The sequence below is a fragment of the Canis lupus genome, chromosome 1, assembly GCF_048164855.1.
Source record: "Canis lupus baileyi chromosome 1, mCanLup2.hap1, whole genome shotgun sequence".
Lineage (NCBI taxonomy): Eukaryota > Metazoa > Chordata > Mammalia > Carnivora > Canidae > Canis > Canis lupus.
In genome coordinates this window covers 103,468,261-103,491,189 of record NC_132838.1, presented here as the reverse complement: position 1 = coordinate 103,491,189, position 22,929 = coordinate 103,468,261, and the positions used below count along the sequence as shown (strand labels likewise).

The 22,929-nt window shown below is 57.0% G+C and overlaps 2 protein-coding genes and 1 long non-coding RNA gene across 19 annotated transcripts in view; 2 read left to right on the top strand and 1 right to left on the bottom strand.

Annotated features, from left to right (window-relative positions):
• TTYH1 (tweety family member 1) overlaps nt 1-7,130 on the top strand; it is a 15,392-nt gene extending 8,262 nt beyond the window's left edge. For 3 of the 9 annotated variants that reach the window (XM_072843942.1, XM_072843970.1, XM_072843992.1), the window contains 9 exons: nt 397-492; nt 1,904-1,976; nt 2,379-2,454; nt 2,876-2,931; nt 3,089-3,181; nt 3,301-3,393; nt 6,191-6,333; nt 6,493-6,656; nt 6,780-7,130. In XM_072843942.1, coding sequence (XP_072700043.1) covers nt 397-492; nt 1,904-1,976; nt 2,379-2,454; nt 2,876-2,931; nt 3,089-3,181; nt 3,301-3,393; nt 6,191-6,333; nt 6,493-6,656; nt 6,780-6,823 — 838 coding nt within the window. In that variant the 3' untranslated portion in view covers nt 6,824-7,130. Of the gene's footprint in view, nt 1-396; nt 493-1,903; nt 1,977-2,378; nt 2,455-2,875; nt 2,932-3,088; nt 3,182-3,300; nt 3,394-3,710; nt 4,011-4,034; nt 4,277-6,190; nt 6,334-6,446; nt 6,663-6,779 lie in introns of those variants that run through there. The other 6 variants (XR_012039234.1, XM_072843983.1, XM_072843976.1 and 3 more) reach the window with 6 other exon arrangements.
• Nucleotides 5,800-12,766, bottom strand: LOC140642855 (uncharacterized). 2 transcript variants are annotated; one of them, XR_012039256.1, is made up of 2 exons: nt 9,047-12,766; nt 5,800-7,530 (listed from the first exon to the last, which is right to left on the bottom strand). It is a non-coding gene; the product is annotated as an uncharacterized lncRNA (long non-coding RNA). The 2 variants fall into 2 exon arrangements; XR_012039261.1 differs by lacking the exon at nt 5,800-7,530 and adding an exon at nt 7,540-8,716.
• Nucleotides 11,133-22,929, top strand: LENG8 (leukocyte receptor cluster member 8). 8 transcript variants are annotated; one of them, XM_072843916.1, is made up of 18 exons: nt 11,153-11,270; nt 11,919-12,119; nt 12,582-12,674; nt 13,374-13,548; nt 13,908-14,009; nt 14,681-14,791; nt 15,849-16,101; nt 16,319-16,460; nt 16,734-16,922; nt 17,193-17,213; nt 17,320-17,598; nt 17,727-17,867; nt 17,978-18,263; nt 18,832-18,933; nt 19,012-19,080; nt 19,174-19,303; nt 19,387-19,594; nt 21,648-22,929. In XM_072843916.1, exons 3-18 carry the CDS (start codon nt 12,637-12,639, stop codon nt 21,808-21,810), a joined length of 2,409 nt encoding a protein of 802 aa, XP_072700017.1. In that variant the 5' UTR covers nt 11,153-11,270; nt 11,919-12,119; nt 12,582-12,636; the 3' UTR covers nt 21,811-22,929. The 8 variants fall into 8 exon arrangements, with proteins under 8 accessions (XP_072700009.1, XP_072700000.1, XP_072700028.1 ...); XM_072843908.1 differs by lacking the exon at nt 11,919-12,119 and having other exon boundaries at nt 11,133-11,270; nt 12,586-12,674; XM_072843899.1 differs by lacking the exon at nt 11,919-12,119 and having other exon boundaries at nt 11,133-11,270.

The following is a 22,929-nucleotide window of genomic DNA, read 5'->3' as shown; positions in this document are numbered from 1 at the left end:
TGGTGCTTGGACCCCAGGTCATGTAGTAGGACACTCAGCCTGTGCCTGGGGACGACTTGCTGCCCTCTGCAGGGTGAGGTGGCCGTCAGGGGCTCCAGGAGACCAATCGCTGTGCCTGGATACAGGGTTTGTGCGTGGTCCAGCCAGGGTAGGGTTCTGGGTGCCTCCCCACCCTGGGACCTGAGCTCTATACCAGCTGCAGTGGCCCACCTCTCAGCATGCATGTTCCACAACCAGCTGGCTGTGGCCTGGGGACATGGCAACGGGGAGGTCACATGGCCAGGCAGAGCAGGGCGTGAATGTGGGGTGCTGTGCCCCTCTGCCAGGTACCGGTCTGGGGCCATGGGTACTGAGGGCTGGATTGTCTGCTGAGCCTCACCCTTGTCCCTTCTCCAGATGGCTGGCCTATGTCCTCCTGCTGCTCCTGGAACTGCTGGTCTGCCTCTTCACCCTCCTGGGCCTGGCGAAGCAGAGCAAGTGGCTGGTGATTGTGTAAGTCTGGGCGCCCCTGTAGCAGGCTCGTTTCACAGCACAAGGGGGACCTCTTTATATCCCATAGTGCCCTTACAAGAGGGACCGCTGTCCTGCCCAGGTTCATACTTTCATTCTCTTGTCCCACAAACTTCCATGAGGGTCCTGGGCTGAGCCTGCCTGTACAGACACCAGACCTAGCACAGCCCAGGAAGAGCAGGGCAGACCTGGAAACCTAAGTCTTGAGGCCCGGAAAGGGCTCCAAAATCCTAGGAAAAAAATATATAACGGTTACACTGAGGATGGGATGATTACGGACTTAATCCGGGAAAGAGGAGCCCCTCAGGCACCTGACTTGCGGGGACCAGAGGCAGAAGGCAACCACATCTGAGGCTGCATGGCGATTATGTGGTTCACAGGAATTTCAAGACCACACTTTGAACAGCTCATTCTATGTGGCCGGCCCTCTTTGGAACCCTCATGCTGACTCTATGAGGAGACATTTTCCTTTTCTCCATTTAACACAGGGCAAGACTGGGGCTCAGAGAGGTTGGGCCACTTGCCCCAGGCCACACGGCCAGGAAGTGCTGTTTTCTTTCTTTTTTAAGATTTAATTTATTTATTCATGAGAGACACAGAGAGAGGCAGAGACACAGGCAGAGGGAGAAGCAGGCTCCATGCAGGGAGCCCGAAGTGGGACTCCATCCCAGGATCACGGGATCACGACCTGAGCCAAAGGCAGGGGCTCAACCACGAGCCACCCAGGCACTTCCTAGGGCTGGTTTTCCAGTCAGGCTGGGCTATCCCATTTAGAGGAGCCCCTGAGTCCTCCCTGTCTCTGGGGGCCCTGCTGGTACTTACAAGTCTCTACACCCACCCTGGATGAGAAGTCCTGCTGTCCTGTTGGGGCTCACCCTGAGGCTCTGAGGTTGTGACCACCCTCCAGTGCAGTTCCAGTTCTGGCGGCGCCCACACCTTGGAGGAAGAGTGTGGGCAGAGCAGGAGGCTAACCAAGCTGTGCTCAAACCTAGGAGGTGTGCTTGGGAATTACAGGGCTCTTGTGGATTCAAAGCCAGGAAACAGATCCCAGAAGTGGGCAGTAGTTCTCCCAGAATCCCAGAGCAAGTTGGGGGCTGGGCTGGGCTCTGGGCTGCGGGCTTGCCAGCCCAGGGCCCTTCTCACAGTCCTCCCTGTCACTCCTGGGCGGGCCCAAGGTATTGAGTTTGAGGTCAATGCTCACAGGTCTACATCCTGCACTCTCCATCCTCCCCCTGTCCCCCAGCTTCTCTGCCCCTAGTTCTGATCCTCCAGGCTCCAGAGGTTGGTAGGGAAGGGTGGTGGGGCTGTGATGGGATTTGGGGCAAGGGAGAAGAGGTGAGGCAGGGAAATTACGAACCCCCAAACCCCAAACTAAACCCCTCCCCCTTTATAGGATGACAGTGATGAGTCTCCTGGTTCTTGTCCTGAGCTGGGGCTCCATGGGCCTGGAGGCAGCTACAGCTGTGGTGAGTGCTGGAGGTCAGGCCCCTAGGCCCTGGGGCAGGTCCTGAGGTCTAGAAGCTAGAGGCTTGGACACTTGGGTCCGAGGGAGGGGTGGGGGTCTTGACTCCTGGGTCTGAGGGAGGAGGGGCTGGGGGTCTGGACTCCAGGGTCTGAGGGAGGAGGGGCTGGGGGTCTGGACTCCAGGGTCTGAGGGAGGAGGAACTATAGGGGTCTGGACTCCTGGGTCTGAGGGAGGAGGGGCTGGGGGACTGAGCCCCTAGATCTAGAGGAGGGGTTTGGACTCCTGGCTCCCCAGGAATGGTGGAGGCAGGGGTGGGGGGTGGTGAGCCAGACAGTGAGTTCTGTGGGAGTGTGGAATTGCAGCAGTTTCTGGTCTGAGACCCTTTTCCGAACACTTCTCTCAGGGCCTCAGTGACTTCTGCTCCAGTCCTGACACCTACATCCTGAACCTGACCCAGGAGGAGACTGGGCTTGGCTCAGGTGACCCCATCGACCCCGTGTGGGCCTTGCATGCCTCCCTGCACAGTCCTGCCTGCGGTGGGGTGGGCTGGGTGCCCAGTCTCAGATGTTCTCAGTACCTCTCCTGGTGGGCTGGAAGGAGGGATACAGATGCTGGACTCAGGAGAGAGGACTTGGCCACTTGGGGGAAATGGGAACACAGTCTAGTCAGGGGCAGGCCGGCAGAAGCAGGGGTTTCCAGGGAGTGTGGAGAGCAGTGTGGTTTGGGCTGTGGCAGGGCAGAAGGGGTGGGGAAGGTGTGGGTGGTCTGTCCCTGAATGTCATGCCGATGGGAATACCAGAGGCCCCTGGGCTGGAGAGAGGCCCCTGGCCCTGGCCCTACCCCTTCCCATGAATCAGGGGACCCAGGCTCATAGGCTCCCCCCTTTCCCTCCTGTTTCAGACATCCTGAACTATTACTTCCTTTGCAACCAGGCAGTCTCCAACCCCTTTCAACAGGTAGGGCAAGGGAGCCTGATGGAGGAGGGCGGACTGGGGCCTGGACTGCTGGTCCTGGGGGAGGCTGCAGGCACCAGGGACCCCAGTCCTGTGTCCTGGGGCCGAGGAGGGCAGGCAGGGGGCGTCCACTACCCGGTCCTCCTCTGTCTTCCCACAGAGGCTGACTCTGTCCCAGAGAGCTCTGGCCAACATCCATTCCCAGCTGCAGGGCCTTGAGCGAGAAGCGGTCCCCCAGTTCCCTTCTGCGCAGGTCGGCAGAGGGCGCTCCCCACCCCCCACCCCAAGGGGAAGGGGGGGGCAGGTGTGTGGGTGGAGCTCCCCCCCCCCCCACGGCGGGAGCGGGTAGGGTAACCCTCCCCTCCCACGCAGAAGCCACTGCTGTCCTTGGAGGAGACGCTGAATGTGACAGAAGGAAACTTCCACCAGTTGGTGGCACTGGTGCACTGTCGTGGCCTGCACAAGGTGAGCCCTGTCCCCCTGCCCCAATTTTTGCAGGGAGCCCCAGAAAGCATTTCTCTCTCTACCATACAGCTGTTCTTTGCCTACCCACGTCCATCTCTGCATCCCCCTTGCCTACTCCACCTTTCCGCCCCGCTGTACCCTCCCTTCCCTCCCATTTCCACCCTCCTCCCCCACTACCTCTCCTCCCCCTCCCTCTCTTCCTCCTCCTGCTCACTCCCTCCTGGTCTCCCTCCTAGAACCCTTGCAGCTTAGTGAATTCTGAAGCAGGCCTGCCCATGCTCCTGTCCTAGCTCCTGACCTCAGACTCTGTGCCTCAGTTTCCTCACTTAGAAACCTGACTCTGCAGGGGGCAGTAGCCCTAAAGCTGTGGTCTTGCTGAGGCAGCATGGAGGCGGAGCAGCCCAGAGAAAGCAGGCCTGGTGTCCTACACACTCATTCCAGCTTTGACTCTGCTGCCACCTCCATGGCTGTGTGGCTACAGGCAGGGGAGCATCCCTGAGTCCTGGAAGAGGAGACCTGCTTTCCTGGGCAGGACCACAGTCTGTTATGGTGACTCACCTGCACATGGCTTTGCTAGGTGTGGCACTGGCGGGATGCATCTGGGCCCTGGTTAGTCATGCTGTCATCACCCCATCTCACAGGCTTGGAAGATAAAGTGCAGAGGGCTGGGTCTCCCAGCTGGCCCTGGACCTCTCCCTCTGTGGCCTCCATGGCCAGGCAGTCACCCAGTGTCAACCCACTCCCATCCCAAGCCCCACTGCGCTCAGGCTTGTCTTCCCTGCAAGAGGAGGACACGTGCCTCCTCCCCCTTCTCGTCTGTCCCCCCCAAGGGCTCCAACAGAACTGCCAGATTCAGCAAACAACAAAAACCTCTTTACCGTAGGTATGTTCCAGGCCGAATTTGGACATGTTTGTACTAAACTTTTTTTGTTGCTGGGCATCTGAAATTCAGATCTAAGCGGACATCCTGCATTTGATCTGGCAACTGAACAGAGTGATCCATTTGTCCAACAGCACAGACCTGAACTGGCTCTTGCTGTGATCATATTCCTTCCATGGCTCCCATTGTCCCCAGAGCTTCTCAGATTGGCCCTCAAGCAAGGGGGCAGTGGGTGGATGGTCAATACTCAGAACTGCTGAATGCCTGAGCTGCAGAATCCTAGAAGGCAACCCTGCTCTTTTATTCAAAGACAAACAGAGGCCCACAAATTTCTCTATGGTCCAGGCCGACACTGGCCTGGATCGCACTTCCCAAGGTTCACCATGGACAGAGGGAAGAGAGGCAGGAGAAGGGAGGGTCAGAGTCTCACCCTCCATGCCTGTACCCTGTGACCCCGGGCCTCACTTTCCCCTCTCGGGCCTTAGGATCTCCATGCATTAAAATCAGGATTGAGGACGTCGGGGATAAAGTGGCAGGAGGGTGTCTCTGAGCCTGACAGACCTGGCTCCAAGCCCAGTTCTGCCCCTTTCAGGCTGTGTGACTCTAGGCAAGTGGCTTGCCCTCTCTGGGCTTCAACTTTCTGCCACTGCAAAAGGCAGCCATATTTTGGAAGCCTGATCTGTACCTTGCAGTGCTAGGAGGACCATGAAAGGACACTGTATAGGTACCTGATATAGTAAAAACAGTGCCTCATGGTTCTGACAGGCCCCTTGCTCGGGCTTCACTGGCACAGTACCAGATACCCCTGTCCCCGACCCAGGGGCTCAAGCCAGAATCCCAGGATCATCCTTTCTGCCATCTGTCCTTACCTCCCAGAACCAGACAAGTTCTGTCCTCCTCTGCAGCCCATCTGGATTCAGGTCACTGCTCCCTCCTCCGCCCCTGCTGCTACCCTGGTCACTGACCTCACCTCCTACCCAGTGACCACAGAGCATATTCCTCATCCCCCTGCTTGCCCCCACCCCCACCCCCATCTGTCCTCCCCTGCAACAGCCAGCAGCTGGGCGAGCCTCTCACACACAATCCGATCAAGCTCTTTCTCCACTAAAACCCTCCAGTGACTCCCTGCACATGGATTAAAGCCCAGCTCCTAGCCTCATATACAAGGGCGCTGGCTGGTGCTAGCCTCAGGCCCTTGCACCCTCTCCCTGCAGGGGCCGCAGCAGCCCTCAGGCAGCTCTAGGGCCCAGGAGACTTCTGGTCCCCTCTCAACTTACAGTCATCTCGGATGACCTTCTGGAGCCCAGTTACTCAAGTATCCCTGGAACATGGAGCCACACCCGTACAGAGCAGGCCCTTGGCTCATCTGGAGAATGAATTATGGCCGGGCATTCAGTACGTGGCTGTGCTGATCCAGGGATGACCGTAGGGGCAGCCAGCACTTCCCAAGCATGTAATTCCAAGTCTGCAGTTCTTCTAAGTGTTACTCTAAGTGTTGTAAGCCAGAGATTTTTGCCCCCCCGGGGGACATCTGGTGATACACGAAGACCTGTCTTGTTGTTACAACCAGGGTGGGGCTGCTCGTGGCATCAAGTGGGGCAGGGCCCAGGGATGCTGCCTAACATCCTACAGTGCACAGGCCACCCCACAACAGTCATATCTGGCTCACCATGTCAGTGGTGTCCAGGTGGAGAAGCCCTGCACCAGACCAAGGCTGAGACGGTGTGGAGGGAGGTGGAGGGAGGCCCAGATTTGGGTTTATACCTGTGGGTATAATGACTGCTCAGAGCACCTCCCATGTGCTTGTACTGAGGTGCACAGACATGACTTATCCAGCATGGCACAGCCAGGTGGACACACTGTGTGTTGGGGAGAGGTGTCACACTGCCTGCTGACACCCTCCCCTGCCCACCCCAGGATTATGGCGCTGCCCTGCGGGGCCTGTGTGAGGATGCCCTGGAAGGCCTGCTCTTCCTGCTGCTCTACTCCCTCCTGTCTGCGGGGGCCCTAGCCACCACCCTCTGCAGCCTGCCCAGAGCCTGGGCCCTCTTCCCGCCCAGGTCAGGAGGGGAGGGAGGGCGTGACCCTGGGAGGAGGCAACAGGGGTTGGGGGGATGGATAGCCCTCTGATGGATCCCCCATCCTGCTTCTCTGCCACTCCATTGCACCCCAGTGACGACTATGATGACACAGATGATGATGACCCTTTCAACCCTCAGGTACTGGATGCACTGGTCTGAGGGAGGGGCTCTGCACTACAGAGCCAGACTCCCTCCATGCCTCTTCACCAATCTGCCCACAGGAATCCAAGCGCTTTGTGCAGTGGCAGTCATCTATCTGAGCCCCTCCTCTATGCCAGACTGGAGCCTGTGCCCCCACCCCGGTGAGCTTCCAGAGCAGCAACCCAGCTCCTACAGCTGGCCCTTGCTCACCTCTCCCCTTGCTCTGGGCACTGGGGTGGCCCTGCTGCCTGCATCTGGCGCTTCTTGTCTGCCTCTTTCTACAGTTCCTTCCCTGGCTGCCGGAGACTACCCCACTAACCCAGCCTGACTGGGCTCTCACCTCTAACAACACCTCTGGCCACGGACACCTACACAGGACACGGCCTCCCTGCTCTGCCCCCTGTACTCCCGCCCTTGGCCCTGGGAGTAAGCTAGGGGGTGGGCCAGGCCCTGGGGTTGGCAGGGAGGGGCAGCCAGCCAGCCCTGCACCCCTCACCCCTGGCCACCAGGCCCATCCTTGAAGGGACAGGAGTGCCCCTGCCATGCCCCAGGGCACTCAGGGCCGTGATCTCAATTTGCAGCACTAACTTGGGAATGGGTTGATTTGAAATAAAAGGGAAAACTTTATTTTACAAGCAGCTGGGTCCTTATTTGTCTCCTCCCTGCTCTGGCCTCCTTGGTTGGGGCCTGGGAGACTCCTTCCCTGCAGCCTCCTGGCTGCCAGGCATTTCCAGCACAGAACAGACACCCCAGGAACAGATCTGTGTATGTGTGTGTGTGTGTGTGTGTGTGTGAGAGAGAGAGAGACAGACAGACAGAAAGATGACAGAAGACACGTGTTCAGTCAGGGTGAAAGGCTGCATGGTTTCAAAGCTCTGCAGATACAGTTGGTCTTCATCTGGAAGAAAACATCCTACATACAAGGCAGGTCTAAGCATAGATGAGGGAAGGGGCAGACATACTGCAAAGAATAAGTAGGAGACTCCTGTATGTGGCATACGTTGGCTGGAGAGGCAGGGTTTCCAGCAAGATATCCTAAAGCCGGCAAGGAAAAAATAATTTATTTGACAAATTGTGGAACTAAAAAAATAACCTAAGCCAGGAGGCAAATGCGGTAGTCTAGGTAAAAACAGTTTTGACACACATGGCAGATAAACGTGTTATTATTACTACATCATCTACAAAGCTTCTATAAACTAAGAAAAAGACAACTGAACTTGAAAATAGTGATTATGATGAACACTCGAAAAGTACAAACCCCAAGAGCAGTGAACGAAGTGCTCAGACCCTAATAATTAGGAAGTGCAATCTGAAACAAGTGGGAAGGCTCGTCTTCCAGCACTGCGCGATGCCACGATGAGAACAGTGCTAAGGCCTACTCTGTTGGCAAGGCTGTGGAGGAGCAGGCGCACGGCAGTCTGCTCACCTGTGACCCAATCCAAACAGCAGAGACCCTCTGGCCAGGCCATCCTACTCTGGGGATTCATTTTACGGAAATAAAGCAGAGGCATCTAAATCTCAGGACACGTATTAAGGGCAGTGGATTGGCTGAACTCTGAGCTGAAGACCACAGTGAGAGGGCGGGTCCCATAAATCACCCACTGCAGAGCTCCAGAACACAACTCTTGGGTTTGAGATTTTAGGGACAGCCTGAGAGGAGAGGTAGGCTGGGAGTGACAGGCAGTGGAAGCACAGCAGACAAATGCAGGGGAGGCTAAGATGAAGGGCCGTGCCTGCCACCCACCACCGGATGGCTGTGGGCAGTCACTGGACCTGGGGGAGCTGAGCTGCCTTATCAACCCATGGTGGTGGTGGTGGCGGGGGTGGGGGTAGAAGGTAAGACAGCTCCCCAGGTCTTCCTCTGCGATTCCAAAATTTAAAGCTCTCTTAGACCACAGGTCTCCCTTAACCCGCTGGGCAGCAAAAACAGACTACTTGTCCTGCTTGGTATGAATGCTCATCTCCATCCTCCAGAAACACTGACAGGGTTACTTCCAAGTGCTGTGCGGGGTACTGCGGGTACTGGGTACTGAGTGGAACACAAACCATATTGCCTCTTGAAACGGAAGAATCCTACAGTTCAAGTACACATCCGAGGATTTTATTTAGGTCACAGAGTGCCCAATGTCAGGCACCCACGGGGGAGTGCTCTTGTGCTTCCTCATCGTCTCCACCTTGTGCACTGCAAGGAACGTTCGAGGCGCTTTCTGTGTGGAGTGATCTGAGTGGGGAGGGAGAAATGGACTGCACTTTCCAGGGAGGGGCTCTGGGGAGCATGCACGGACTCAGTTTGTCCTCTTCACTGCTAGGTGAGCAGCCTGACCCTGGACAGCCCGCAGCTGTTCTGGCTGCGCAGATCTCAAACACTGCCCTCTAGTGACCTCAAAGTCCCTGTCTGCAAGCTGAAGCTGATGTGTTGGATATTCCAAAAGCACCCTAAGATTCAGGCTACCTGATTTCCCACCAATAGGTGCAGGAGTGATCTTTCACCCAGAAGCCGTAACCAAAAAACCAAAGACATTTGCATGACCTTGACAAATAATAAACCTACCTTTATTTTAAAATCATACACTCGAGGACTTTTATTTCCGACCAAGATGGAGTAACAGGGACTAGATTTGCTCTCCTTCTTGGAACAACCACAAGGCTGGACAAAATACGGGAAACAACAGGGCCCAAGGCTCAGCACCAGGCAAAGGACGAGGGTAATCCCTGAGACGGAATACATCATGGTGAGCCCTGACCTCCCACAGCCCACGGTAACCAAGGCTGACTGCAGGGCTGCCCAGGAACTGAGGTGGGACACCTCCCAAAGACCCCACCTAAAACTGCTCTAAAAGATAGACTAAAAACAAACAAACAAACAAACAAAAAGAAAAGAAAACAAACAAACAAACAAAAACCCCTCAAATCAGAAGGCAGAAAAAAGGGAAAAAAACAAAGAAAGATGGGACAGGTAGAAACCCAATGACAAAACAACAGATTTATTGTTTTTAAAGATTTTTTTTTAAATTTATTCAGGAGAGACACACAGAGAGAGGTAGAGACATAGAGGGAGAGGCAGACTCCTCGCAGGGTGCCAGATGCGAGACTTGATCCTGGGACTGGGATCACGCCCTGAGCCAAAGGCAGATGCTCAACTGCTGAGCCACCCAGGCATCCCAAGACAACAGACTGAAATGTAATCATCCCAAAAATCATGTTAAAAGTGCAGTTATAACACCTCTTTTAGGGAGACCTGGGTGGCTTAGCAGTTGAGGGTCTGCCTTCGGCTCAGGTTGTGATCCTGGGGTCCTGGGATCAAGTCTCGCATGGGGCTCCCCCTGAGAAGCCTGCTTCCCCTCTGCCTATGTCTCTGCCTCTCTGTGTCTCTCATGAATAAATAAAATCTTTAAAAAAATTTACAAGCAAAATAAACCCCTCTTTTAAAAGGCAAAGATTGTTGGCTTGAATTAAAAGAAAGATCCCATCATATGCTATCTACAAGAAACTCACTTTAAATGTAATGGTGAAAAGTAAAGGGATGCTAAATACAACAGGTCCTTTAGACTGGATTCTGGCACACAGGGACATGTGAATGGAAAACAAGAAATCCAGATAAAGCCAAAGTTCAGTTAAGAGTAACGTGCCAGGGTTGGTTTCTTGGTTTTAGCTAATGTCCTACAGGAATGCAAGATAACAGCATCACGGAGAACCAGCAGTAGGTACACAGGACTCTCAATCACCTTTGCAACTTTCTTGTAAATCCCAAATTATCCTAAAACGAATAGTTTTTTTTTTTTTTAAGTGAAAGGACAGAAAAAGATCAACTGTGTTAACAAACAAAATGACACCCAGTCATCAATACAAAAATTTCTAATAATAAAAACGGAAGGAAACTACTTCTGAAATACTTCCATTGCCTACTACTACTGCATTGAGCGGTCCCTGAGCTAGGTCCTGTCATCAGTCAGAAGCCTGGACGGAAACACATGGTACACTGCTACCTGCCAGGTCCACATTTCCCAGCCTGGCCCCAGAGCTCTTGCAGGGGCCGCCACTTGCCCACATGTAGAGACCTCTCCCCTCACCCCGGGACCCCGCCAGGTCCACATTCCCCAGCCTGGCCCCCAGAGCCCTTGCAGAGGCTGCCACCTGCCCCCCATGTACAGACCTAACCGCTCACCCCGGGACCTCGCACACGTCTACTGCGCCGCAGCCACCAGCTCCCCCTGTGCCCCCCGGCTCTGCCGGTCGCCCGCCGCCTGGTTTCCGCGAGCCGCGTCCTCTGCAAATTTACGTGCTAGAGAAGCTCCTCTTCCCTGCTGGAGGCTGTTCTCATCCCCTTTCCCGATTTCACCATTCTCTGCCCTGGGCTTCCACATCGCGGCACAGCAGTCTTACAGCCCCCCCTTACGCTAGCTTGTGTCTGAAAACAACCATGGTTACCACTCACTGAGCCCAAACTAGGGCTGCGTGTGCGGGCAGAGCGCGGAGGCCCGCCCTCCGCCGCGCAAGTCCCCTCGGGGCCACCGTTCCCTCCCGTCTTCCGGCTTGCCTTGAACGCCCACGCGTCCTTGCGTAAGCGGGGGGCGGGCTCAACACAAACCCGCGGCGCCCATTGGCTGTGCAAGGTCGAGGGAGGTGGGGAGAGGCCTCCGCATGACGTCAGGACGCCGCGGTCAGAACGTCGAAGCCCAAGGAAGACAAGAACCAGCCGGGTCACGAGCAGTTCCGCACTGGTGTCGGTGTCGCCTTGGGCCGCTGCTGACGAGTCCAGGGGGCGAGCGGCTGAGGTGAGTGTGAGGCGCGGCGGGCGAGCCGGCGGGGACGGCGTCTCCTTCCGGGCCTACGCCCGGCGGGTCCCGAGGCCTGGTGGGCCGTCGCACCAACGGACGCCGCGCGCGAGCGACGACAGGGTGTGGCGGGCACTGGCGGTTTCTGCGCCTGCGCGCTCTCGCGCGTGCGCCGTCGGCCCGTGGCTCCCCGCCCCCTCCCCGGAATTCCTGGGGCCTGAGCGCCCTCTTCTTCAGCCCCCAGTGACCCGGCGGTTCCACCCGGAGGATGGCGTTGCCCCGGGCGACGCGCAGCCCCTGCGCTTCGGTGCTCCCTTCGCCTCACCCCCGAGCCGTGGTGCGCAAGCGCGGCGCGGCCGGGCGGTGGTCTGGAGCGGGTGGCGGGCCTGCGCCTGGCGTCTCTGCCCTCTGGACGGCCTTCCCTGCGGCCGTGAGAGCCGCTGCTCTCACCTCCTCCGTCGTAGTAGGACCGGCGAGGGCCTGCCTCGGGGCCCACCCGTGCTCCTCGGTCTCCGCGGCTGAGGCCGCCCGAGGCCCTCTCGCTCTCTTGCAGTCCTGGGTGTGCGGGACGTTGTTGGGCCCCCGGCCACCCGGCAGAGGAAGTGCCTCTGCCCGTGGGGGGCACTTCCTGAGAGGACGTTTCTACAGTGCAGGGCTCCCCAGGGGCACGCGGCGCTTGTCCTTGTTTCCTGGAGCGACTTCCGGGAGCCCTCCCTCCTGCCTGCTGGTTGTTCTGAGTGCTCGCTAGAGTCCGTCTTTCCGGACTGCTCCCCAGAGCACCCTCCGGGACCTCGTGCTTTCTCTCAGGAGCAGGCTTTCCTCTGGAACACGTCCTAGCCCTTGCTCGAGGTGTCTGTCAGCACCCCCCCCCCCCCCCGCACCTTCTCTCCTGCCCCGGGGGCTCCTTCGGACCTTCCCTTCGCGAGGTCGTCGTTCCCCCCCTCCCTGGGGCTTCCCACTAGCCTGGGGCTCCTTCCTGAGGGCACCCCCCCTCCCCGCCCTCTGCACCATCCATTTCCCCTTAGGGTTTCAGGTCCTTCTCTTTCCCTTTGGGGAATCCCTTCAGCCTTCCCTGTTTTCACATCCCTCATGTTCCACCCAGAGCACTGCAGGGAGCCCGGGGGCTCCTTACAGGAGCCCCTTTATTCCACACCCAGGATTCTCTTCAGTGGTTCCTCGTCTCCTAGTGGCTCCTAACTTCTCATACCTTCTCCTCTGCCCGACTTCCCGTGAGCCCATCTCCTCTTCCCCACTTCGTGACTTGTCTCCTGCTCCTTCCTGAGTCTCCCTAACTCCTCCTTTTTCTCATAGACAGTGAGAAAGCAGTCTGGCTCCTGAGATCCACCCCTTATGCCCCAAGGTCCAGATGGCGGCCAACGTGGGTGATCAGCGGAGCACGGATTGGTTAGTGTGGCTAGAGAGACAGAGGCTGGAGGGGAGGGCAGGCAGAAGCAGGACTCAGTGGTGTTCCCTGAGATGACTGGGATGTGCTGGAACAGTCCTTGTGGGGGTGGTGAGGAGGAGTGCCTCTGGTCACACGGTGAAGGGAAGTGTTTGGTTGTTGGGTGGACAGCAGGTTTTCACCTCTCTGAACATTGTGTCCATGGAACAGTGCTTATTTCTCAGAATTGGGGTGATTCATTCCATGGACTGATTAAGGGGCAGCCTCCAACACACTTAATCCTCTCATTTATTGTCTGTTAATACCTTGTTTTTCCAAAACAGTATGATGATAGTCTTCTGTTGGCTGGGGACCTGTGAAAATTGACTCATAAGACATTTAGACTTAGTAGGCACCAGGTTCTGTTAATTTCTCTGGACACTGGTAATCTTTTCATTCGGTATCTAACAATTACTGTGTGTCAGACACCTGGAAAAATGTCATAGGTCTCTGTCTTTAGTCGGATTTCTTTCTCAGGGAGGTGTGAGACAGAAAGGAATTGTTAGCATGTTACAGATTAAAATATATCTTAGATTTAAAAATTTAGACTCTAGTAGATAGCATGAAGGAGTCTAGGATTCAGGCCCTGGTATGTGCCTGCCTGCATTTTGCCCGCCATGTACAGGGAGAGAAAAGACTGACTTGATGTCCCTTCCTTGCAGGTCTTCTCAGTACAGCATGGTGGCCGGGACAGGCAGAGAGAATGGCATGGAAGCTCCTATGCATGAGAACCCGGAGTGGGAGAAGGCCCGCCAGGCTCTGGCCAGCATCAGCAAAGCAGGAGCCGCTGGCAGCTCCGGCAAGGCCAGCAGCAATGGGCCTGTGGCCAGTGCACAAGTGAGAAGGCACACAGGACCTGGGGACCCTGAGCGGGGGTTGCTAGGGAGGGAAATATATGGTGTTCCCTGGTATCACAAGGACACAGTGCTCCGAAGATGTTCTAGGAGCCCTTGGATGGGGGAGCAAGGTCTGTTTCCTTGAAGAGCCCAGGGCACCGTGTAGTCCTTGTCCCTGGGAATCTAGCCTTAAGAGGGAGGCATGTCCTGGGCCCCTGAGATGCCTCAAGTGCGTTAGTAGAAGCTGTGGCTCTTGGAGAGAGATGGACCCAGTTGTGTTCCTTAGTAGTTAACCACATTTGGGGGCCGGAGGGTGTGTGCTGCTGCCAGTGCTGATGGCATGTGGGCCTCTCTCCACAGTATGTGTCTCAGGCAGAGGCCTCAGCTCTGCAGCAGCAGCAGTACTACCAGTGGTACCAGCAGTACAACTATGCCTATCCTTACAGCTATTACTACCCCATGGTGAGCATCCAGCCCAGCGGGGGCGGGTAGGGGGGTGGGTTCCAGGGCCAGGGGAAGACTTGAAGACAGCAGTGACAGCTTCCGAGACACTCCACTAGCATGTTGTTCCCATGATCAAGTTGAAGGCCCTTTCTAGGTCCCACCTTCTCTGCTCTGGCCACTTCCTCTCCCCATGCTTAGTCTGTTACCCATGACGTCCACCTGTGCTCTGTGTCAGCTCTCATTCCCTTTTCCCACACCTCTCCGTGTTCTCACCGTCGTGGTGGTGGTGGGGGTGCTTCCCAGGTTAGACCTTTCTCTGACTGGATAAGTTAAAGCAGGGTTGCACCCCACTCCTTCTTGCTTTCACAGTGCTTGCTGCCAGATACTCTGTGTATCCATCTGCAACTGTGCACGTGTTTTGAGCGCAGACTTCATGAGAGGGTGGATTTTTACTGTTTATTTTTGGTTCTGTTGTAGCGTTTAGGAAAGTTGGCATTCGGTAAATATTTCTTAAATGGAGAATGGGATTGATAGAGTTTTTTGTTGTTTTTCTCATAAGAAGGATTTATGTAGTGGAGAAAGATAGGGGTAAGAGTGTGGAGCACAGAGGTTATGTCTGGCACCTGAGAGGGCGGGAGAAGGGGAGGGAGCTGGGCCTGTCCTGATCCTCATTTCTGTGCCTCTGGCAGAGCATGTACCAGAGCTATGGTTCCCCTTCCCAATATGGCATGGCCAGCTCGTATGGCTCCACCGCACCCCAGCAACCATCAGCACCCCAGCACCAGGGGACTCTGAGCCAGGTAACACCCCCACCAGCTTTGTGGCATGTTCAAGATGGGGAATGTAGTTTTTCTGAGTGGGTGAATGGTGGGGACCCCTGTATTTGTTACAATGGCTGCCTCTGGGTAGTCTCCTGCCTGGTGACTACCGATCTGATAACTGAGGAGGGCAAACTATAGTTTTTGAAACCAGGATGGGGGCACCTGGGTGGCTCAGTGGTTGAGCGTCTGACTTCGGCTCAGGTCGTGGTCCCGGGGTCCCGGGATCGAGTCCCACATCGGGCTCCCTACAGGAGCCTGCTTCTCCTTCTGCTTCTTCACCAGTCTGCCTGTGACTCTGCCTCTCTCCTTGTCTCTCATGAATAAATAAATAAACTTAAAAAAATGAAACCAGGATGGGTTTAGGGCTTGGGCAAGGCCTGGGAGTAGGTGTTGGGGTTGATGGTAGCTGCGGTTTGCAGTGTGGCAGCCTATCTTGGGAATCTTCTCTCAGTGCAGTGCACACAGACATGCATAGTCATGCACATTGTCTGGCCTTGCACTTAACGTGCAGCGTGGAGTAGTGCAGAGCTGTGCAGGGGAGGTGGAGTGACCTGGGCCAGAGTCCCAGCTCCCCTCCCTTGGTGTCATTACAAGTCTCATACCCTCTCTGCGTCTCAGCCAGTCCTGTCAAGTGGGAAGGATAACCACTTCTTCACAGGGTCCCCTAGAACGTGGGTGACCATATGTGTGTTTTGACCGGCATACAGCATGTGTTCAGACAATAACTCCTGGGTGTGTTGGCAGCACTCACTAGAGCGCTCACTAGTTGCCTAACTGAGGTTTAGATGCCTACTGCTGCCACTGAGTGGCTGGGGACTGTGGGAGAACATCTCAGGATCTAAGCTGGAGCCTTCTCAGCTCTGAAGAGGGTGGGCACTAAACCTCCGTTCCTCAGGGAGACAGTGCTTGGGGCAGTGAGATGTGGGAGGGTCACAGGACGGAGTTGAGGGCTGAGTGGTGCTGTGATCATGAGGACAGTGTGAGAGCCAGCACTGGAAGCTCTGCTCCTGCCCTCAGCACCTGCTTCCTCCAACAGCCCCCAGTCCCTGGCATGGAAGAAAGCATGTCCTACCAGGCCCCCCCTCAGCAGCTGCCAGCAGCCCAGCCCCCTCAGCCCTCCAACCCCCCGCATGGGGCTCATGCTCTGAACAGTGGCCCCCAGCCTGGAACAGCCCCAGCCACACAGCACAGCCAGGCAGGGCCTGCCTCAGGCCAGGCCTATGGGCCACATGCCTACTCTGAGCCTGCCAAGCCCAAGAAGGGCCAACAGTTGTGGAACCGGATGAAGCGTAAGTTGGAGGTGGAATTTGGGGAGAGAGAGGGCATAGGGGCTGCACCTTACAGAGCCAAGCGTGGGGCACTTCTGGGTGTGGTGCTCATTCCCTGGCTCTGGATGCAGTTGGTTTGGAGCCCTTCTCTAGAGCTTGGCGTCTCCCATTCCTGGAGATCAGGCAACCTGAGGAAGGCCACGGTAAGGTCTAACCCCAGCTCTTGCGGCCCTCACAGCAGCCCCGGGGACTGGTGGTCTCAAGTTCAACATTCAGAAACGGCCCTTTGCTGTCACCAGTCAGAGCTTCAGCTCCACCTCGGAGGGCCAGCACAGCAGCTTCGGCCCCCAGCCCAACCCTGAGAAAGCCCAGAACCACAGGTGATGGCCACCCCCTTGATCCTGTCCCAGCTCTCTCCTTCTGCTGTGCGTATAGTCCACTGGCAGGTTGTGCACCCCTCTGAGCCTCAGTCTGCCCCTCCAAGATGGGGAGGGGTTCCTCTTTTAGGGTTGCTGTGAGCATGAAATGAGAGGGGAAGAAGATGATGCTCGCATTGTTTTGGGTTTGTGTCTGCTTTGTGAGTGGTAGTGACAACCATCTTTGCTGGGGTGTGGGGTGCCGCCCAGCTGAGTCCCACGTCTGCCTTCACCCAGGGGGAGCCTGTCGGGGAAGCCTGATGATTGGCCACAGGACATGAAGGAGTATGTGGAGCGCTGTTTTACTGCCTGTGAGTCGGAGGAGGACAAGGACCGGACAGAGAAGCTACTCAAGGAGCTGCTGCAGGCTCGGCTGCAGGACGGCTCAGCTTATACCATTGACTGGAGCCGGGAGCCCCTGCCAGGGTTAGTCTAGGCCAGGGATGGGGAGGAGGGCGATTCTGGGTGCTGAAGCGGAGACCTGCAGACTTAGGTATCTGAAGCCCCAAGAATGAGCAAGAAAGTTGGCTCCCAGGGGTAGAAGGCCAGGAGGGTAGAGCTGAGGCCCAGGCACTGCCTGGTGGTGGAATCCTGGGGTGGGGTGAAGGCCCTGAAGCCTGGCGAGTGCATGGTACTCAGCAGCGAAGAACACTCTCTAGACAGAGAAAATCTTGGGTTTGCCTCCCATTTTTGCAGTGTGTTAGCTGAGTCGCCTGGGTAAGTTTCTTTCCTGCCTGAGGTGGTGTGTTCCTGGGGCGGCTGGCAGATGCTGGGGTTGGTGGAGGCGCTGGATTGGTGATGCCCTGCCCTGCTATATCCTCAGGCTGACTCGGGAGCCTGTGGCTGAGAGCCCCAAGAAGAAGCGGTGGGAGGCCCCTAGCAGCCTTCATCCTCCCAGGGGGGCAGGCTCAGCGACAAGGGGCGGGGGTGCCCAGTCCCAGCGAGGGACACCAGGGGCTGGGGGTGCTGGCCGAGCCCGGGGCAGCAGCTTCGCCAAGTTTGGCAACCGCAATGTCTTCATGAAGGACAACAGCTCTTCCTCCAGCACGGACTCCCGCTCCCGTTCCTCCTCCCGGTCCCCCACCCGCCACTTCCGCCGCAGGTGTGAAGAGTTCAGGGTCCGGGGTGGGGGGGGTGGGGCGTAGGGGCTGTGGGGGGGTTGAGGGGCATGGGTGGGGTCTTGGGGGGAGGAGCCATTTCGGGCCTTACCTTCTTGCTGCTTCTGTGCAGTGACTCCCACTCGGATTCAGACAGTTCTTACTCAGGGAATGAGTGTCACCCTGTGGGTCGCAGGAACCCGCCCCCAAAGGGCCGAGGAGGTCGGGGGGCCCACATGGATCGGGGCCGAGGCAGGGCGCAGCGTGGAAAGAGGTGAGACTTGGGGCAGGTGGCCCAAGGGGTGGGGCTGAGATCGGGGTTCCTGGGGAGTGGTGGGAGAGGCATGCTGTGACATCTGCCTATTCACCTTGATCTCTTTTCAGGCATGATCTTGCTCCCACCAAGCGCAGCCGCAAAAAGATGGCCACGCTAGAGTGTGAGGACCCTGAGCGTGAGCTTAAGAAGCAGAAGCGGGCGGCCCGCTTCCAGCATGGACATTCCCGCCGCCTGCGCCTTGAGCCCCTGGTGCTGCAGATGGGCAGCCTGGAAAGCAGTGGTGCTGACCCTGACTGGCAGGAACTACAGATTGTGGGCACTTGCCCTGACATCACCAAGCACTATCTGCGTCTCACCTGTGCCCCTGACCCATCCACTGTGCGCCCTGTGGCAGTAAGTGCTGGGAAGGGCAGGTCCTCCCTGCAGGGCAGATGCTGGCACTAGGCTGTGGTACCAACACGGGAATCACGGCAGAGGTTGCACAGGAGACTGCTGTGGCAGCAGGGGCTTGCAGCTGGGCAGGGACTTTGGGGCCTGGGAGCTCTCTGAAGGTGACTTGGAGACAGAATTTGTGCTGGGTTGCATATCCTCATCAGGAGACTTGCTCAGCTCTGAGCTTATGTTCCCTGATTAGGAGACGGAGAAGGAAGTGGCTTTCCTAGGTCAGCACTTCATGTGACGGAGGCAGTCAGACCCCTCTGTGCTCTGCTGAGACTGCAGCAGCGGCATGGCTAATGTTCCATCCAGGGGACTGGACACGCAGATGTGGGCAGCTGAGGTTGAGAGTAGTAATTCTTGCAAAATGTGTTGGGTTCTTTTCAAAGTTGGCAGTGAGTTACTAAAGGAGTTTGATATTGTAGCTATTGTCTTAGAACAGAGTTAGTGGAATCATAATGGGTGTTACAGCCTTGCTCATCCTGCTGTGAAATCACACTGAGCCTTAATTTGGTTCCCTTTCCAGGTTTTGAAAAAGTCTCTGTGCATGGTCAAGTCCCACTGGAAAGAGAAGCAAGACTATGCTTTTGCGTGCGAGCAGATGAAGTCAATTCGGCAGGACCTGACGGTGCGGGGGCTGCGGGGAAGGCCTGCCCTGGGTGAGTCCTGTTCTGCTCTGGCCTCATTGTTCGTTCTGCCGATCCAGGTGCAAGGTGTGCGAACAGAGTTCACAGTGGAAGTATATGAGACACATGCTCGCATCGCCTTGGAGAAGGTGAGTGTGGGGTGCTGAGGCCCTTTCAGGCTCTTCCCGGGCTCCCTGTGCTGGCCTCACCATCTTTCTTGATGTCCACACCCTGGGTGCCAGGGTGACCATGAGGAGTTCAACCAGTGCCAGACGCAGCTCAAGTCACTGTATGCCGAGAACCTGCCAGGCAATGTGGGCGAGTTCACTGCCTACCGGGTCCTCTACTACATCTTCACCAAGAACTCAGGAGGTGAGAGGCGCTGCCTGCAGGACAGGGTGGCTCCAGGCCCCCAGGGTTGGGCGCTGCTGATCCTCCTTTGTCTTGGGCCCCAGACATCACCACGGAGCTGGCCTACCTGACTCGGGAACTGAAGGCAGACCCTTGCGTGGCTCACGCTTTGGCACTGAGGGCAGCCTGGGCTCTGGGCAACTACCACCGCTTCTTCCGGCTCTACTGTCATGCGCCCTGCATGTCTGGGTACCTGGTGGACAAGTTTGCAGACCGGGAGCGCAAAGCTGCCCTCAAGGCGATGATCAAAACGTATGTGAAGCTGGGTTCTCCCTCGCCCCCTCTGCTGGCCCTGTGGCAGCCTGCCTTCCCCTCCTTCCCCCGTCCCTTCCTTTTCTCCTCCTGCCCCTGCACACTCGGGCTGTCAGGCCTCCAGCTGCTGTGCCCTGGACCGTAGTCCTCTCCCCCCTTGTTTCTACACGTACCCTGCTCCCCAGGCCCTTCTGCTTCCCTCCCCACAGTTCACCGTGTCTCCCACGCCTGCGTCTGCATCTCCTTCCCCATTCTGTCTTGCTGCTCCAGGGTTCCCTCTTTACCCCTGAGTCTCTTTTTTCTGCTCGCATCACCTTGGACCCTGGTTTGTTTTCTCGGTCCCCTCACTCTGAGATCTCTGTTCACCTTTCAAGGCTCTCTTGACACTGAGCTCCCACTCGGTAGAAACAAACTAGAAAAGATGGCCCTGCTCTTGGTAGCTTCTGATGTAACAGGACAAGACCCTGTTCTGACTTGAGTTCCTTCGAGAGTGCAGGAAATATTTAGGGAGAAAGGTGTGATGTGGGGGCTAGGCAGATCAGGGGCTGGACATAAAAAGAGCATGCTTCTCTGTCATCAGCTATCACGTGTGCTGTGTGTGTGCGCGCGCGTGTGTGGCATGCATGCGTGCATGTGTGTGGTGGGGAACCTGTGTTTTTTCCAGCAGGGCAGTGAAATGCCCCTGGGCGACATAGGGAGATGTCAGGTGATCTCTTCTAGGGGTGGCTACTGGTGTCTAGTGGGTAGAGGCCTGGGATGCTGCTCAACCCCTTGAAGTGCCCGGGATGCCCCACAACCGAATCACCTGGCCCCAGTGTCAGTCTTGCCAAAGTTGAGAACTCTTGGTCAGAGGTTGGTAGGTCCAAGGGGCCACAAAAGTTACCTTAAGAGTCACAGGAATGGTGTGAGACTGGGGAGAGAGGGTCACCCTGAAGATATGAGACCACAGATTCCATGCTCCAGTTTGGGTCCAGGAGATTTAAGGCAGAGGCTGAGCCAGGGTAGGGGCCACAGAAGTAGACAAGGACATGGGCAGAAACATGAAGGCGCTAGGATGAGCAGAATCTGACTACCTACCCAGGAGTGTCGGGGAGGTGGTATGTCTAAAGGCCCTGTGGGCTGTCCCTCAGAGTCTGCTGTCTGCAGCGGGACAGCTCCCAAGCTTCTGTGCTGCTCCCAGGGGTGTCATGTGGGCAGGTCGCCATTCGGGTTAGTTTATACCTGCTGGGTCTTGGTTGGGGCCACAGCCATGAAAGCGCCTTGTAGGAGGGGCCTTGGCCCATCACTGGCCACATGCTCTCACTGCCCCCCTCCACCAGCAGACACGGACAGCCCTGGCCCTGAGTCTGAGAGTCCCCAGAACCAGGTCCCTGCAGGATGGCCAGGAGGCCAGCTCAGCTGTGGTAGGAATGGACTCTTTTATGCCCTCTGTGGATATCCAGGCCAAGACCAGGCACAGACTTGAGGCAGGACTGGTTTATGTCCTGTGTGATATAAGGGCAGGGTGACAGGGTTTCTGGGAGAGAATTCAAGTTAACAGCTATCTTCTGGCACATGCTGTGTCTTGTTAGCAACCGCAAGTGACTGTAGCCAGCACGTCATAATACATGTTGGCTGAAGCTTTGCTGGCATTCCGGAGGCACTTTGACCCAGGCAGGGGAAACAGCCAGGGCGGGTCCCCCAGAGTAGCTGTCAGACCTGCCAGCCCATGCCCACCACCATCCCCTGGGGTCCCTCCTTCTGCTTGGGCCACAGTGGGCCCTTGAGCAGCAAAGGAACCAGCTGGGCCCTTCCCTCCCACCCTCCTTGGTCCCCCCTGTACAGGTAAGTGAGGGTGAAGGGGGGGCACAGCCGGGGCTGGGGCCACTAACCCCACCCCGGGCCCCCCCAAGCCCCTGGAGGTGGGGAGGTTGGGTGGGGATGGGTGAGAGGTCAGCAGGTAATGTGCTGAGGAAACCCTTTGGGTGCCCGAAGGGGGGGCACCCACTCCCTGCTTGTGGGGCCCTCCCCTGCCCACTGCCTGCCTCATCGCATTCTCCTCTTGTCTCCGTAGCTTCCGCCCTGCGCTGCCAGTCTCCTACCTGCAGGCCGAGCTGGCCTTCGAGGGCGAGGCCGCCTGCCGGGCCTTCCTAGAGCCCCTGGGCCTGGCATACACGGGCCTGGACAACGCCAGCATCGACTGCCGCCTCAGCCTGGCGCAGCTGTCAGCCTTCTGAGCACCAGCGCGGATGGGGTGGGGTGGGGTGGGGTGGGGGCAGGGCTGTGGCCCCCCAGCGCCGCCTTTGCCGATTTTGTTTTTGAGCCATGGACTTGGGTTGTAAATTAATTCATGGGGAGTGGGCTCCAGGAAGAGCTGCCATCCCTGTCCCCGTTTTCCCACCGGGGAGTCTGTACAGAGATTTTTTCTACATTTTTATTTTTTGTCTCAGAGGAGTGGGATTGGGGGAGGATGGGGTGGGACAGCGGAGGGTTGGGGGCATGGTCTGTAGGCTGCTCTGTGTCCACCTGGCACCTCCACTAATGCTGTCTCAGTGTTTTCTCTCTCTCTCTCTCGAGCTTGTACTCCGGTACCGACCTGGCACCCTGGCCCATCCCATGCCCAGGGGGCCGGAAGAAGACAGGCCACTCCGCCCGTGCCCGCCCGTGGCGGGGCCACCAGCACAGCAGCCCGCCACCCGCCACCTGCCTGCCTCACCACAGACTCTTATTGCCCAGCCCTCTGGGGCCTCAGTATTCGGGGCTAGGGGAGCCATGTAGAGACTGTGCCCCACCCTCAGCCCCCCACGCCAGAAATGCCGCCGCCAAGCCAGCACCACATCCACGCCGACACTGCGCACTGAGGACTCCGGAGGCCATCGCGGGACCTCGGCCGGGCCGCCTCGTCTACAGTTGTATTAAGTTGTCTCCGTGTCCCTCCTCCCTCCACCCCCGTGTTTCTTCTGGTTTTTTTTTTCCTTCCCTTCCTCCTCTTCCTGCTCCCCAACCCTTCTTTGGTTCAGCACAGGTAAAACGGTTACCCTCCCTCCCTCCCTGCCTCCATGGATCACCAGCTCACGTCATGTTTCCTTCTCTTTTCTTTTTGTGTGTGTTTAAGTTAGTTTTCTTCCTCCCCTTTTTCTTTTTGGCCCTCCCCCCTCTTCTGCCATGTAACTGGAGGATGTGCGATGAGTTTGCAAACAGCTGGACTGTCAGGCTGCTTTTTTTCCAGATGTTCCTCCTCTGCCTCCCCTCCCTTCCCTTTCCCCTCCCTTCTCCTTCCTTCATTCTTTCCTTGGATCACTGAGCACCATTTGGAAGCTTGAGAGAAACCAAAATTAAAGAGAGAGAGAGAGAGA

Coding starts and splice junctions, on each gene's coding strand:
- LENG8 (XM_072843875.1), top strand. CDS start 11,137: ATGACGTCAGGACGCCGCGGTCAGAACGTCGAAGCCCAAGGAAGACAA. Junction 14,792..15,848: donor ACCAGGGGACTCTGAGCCAG/GTAACACCCCCA, acceptor TTCCTCCAACAG/CCCCCAGTCCCTGGCATGGA. Junction 17,214..17,319: donor GTGTTAGCTGAGTCGCCTGG/GTAAGTTTCTTT, acceptor CTATATCCTCAG/GCTGACTCGGGAGCCTGTGG.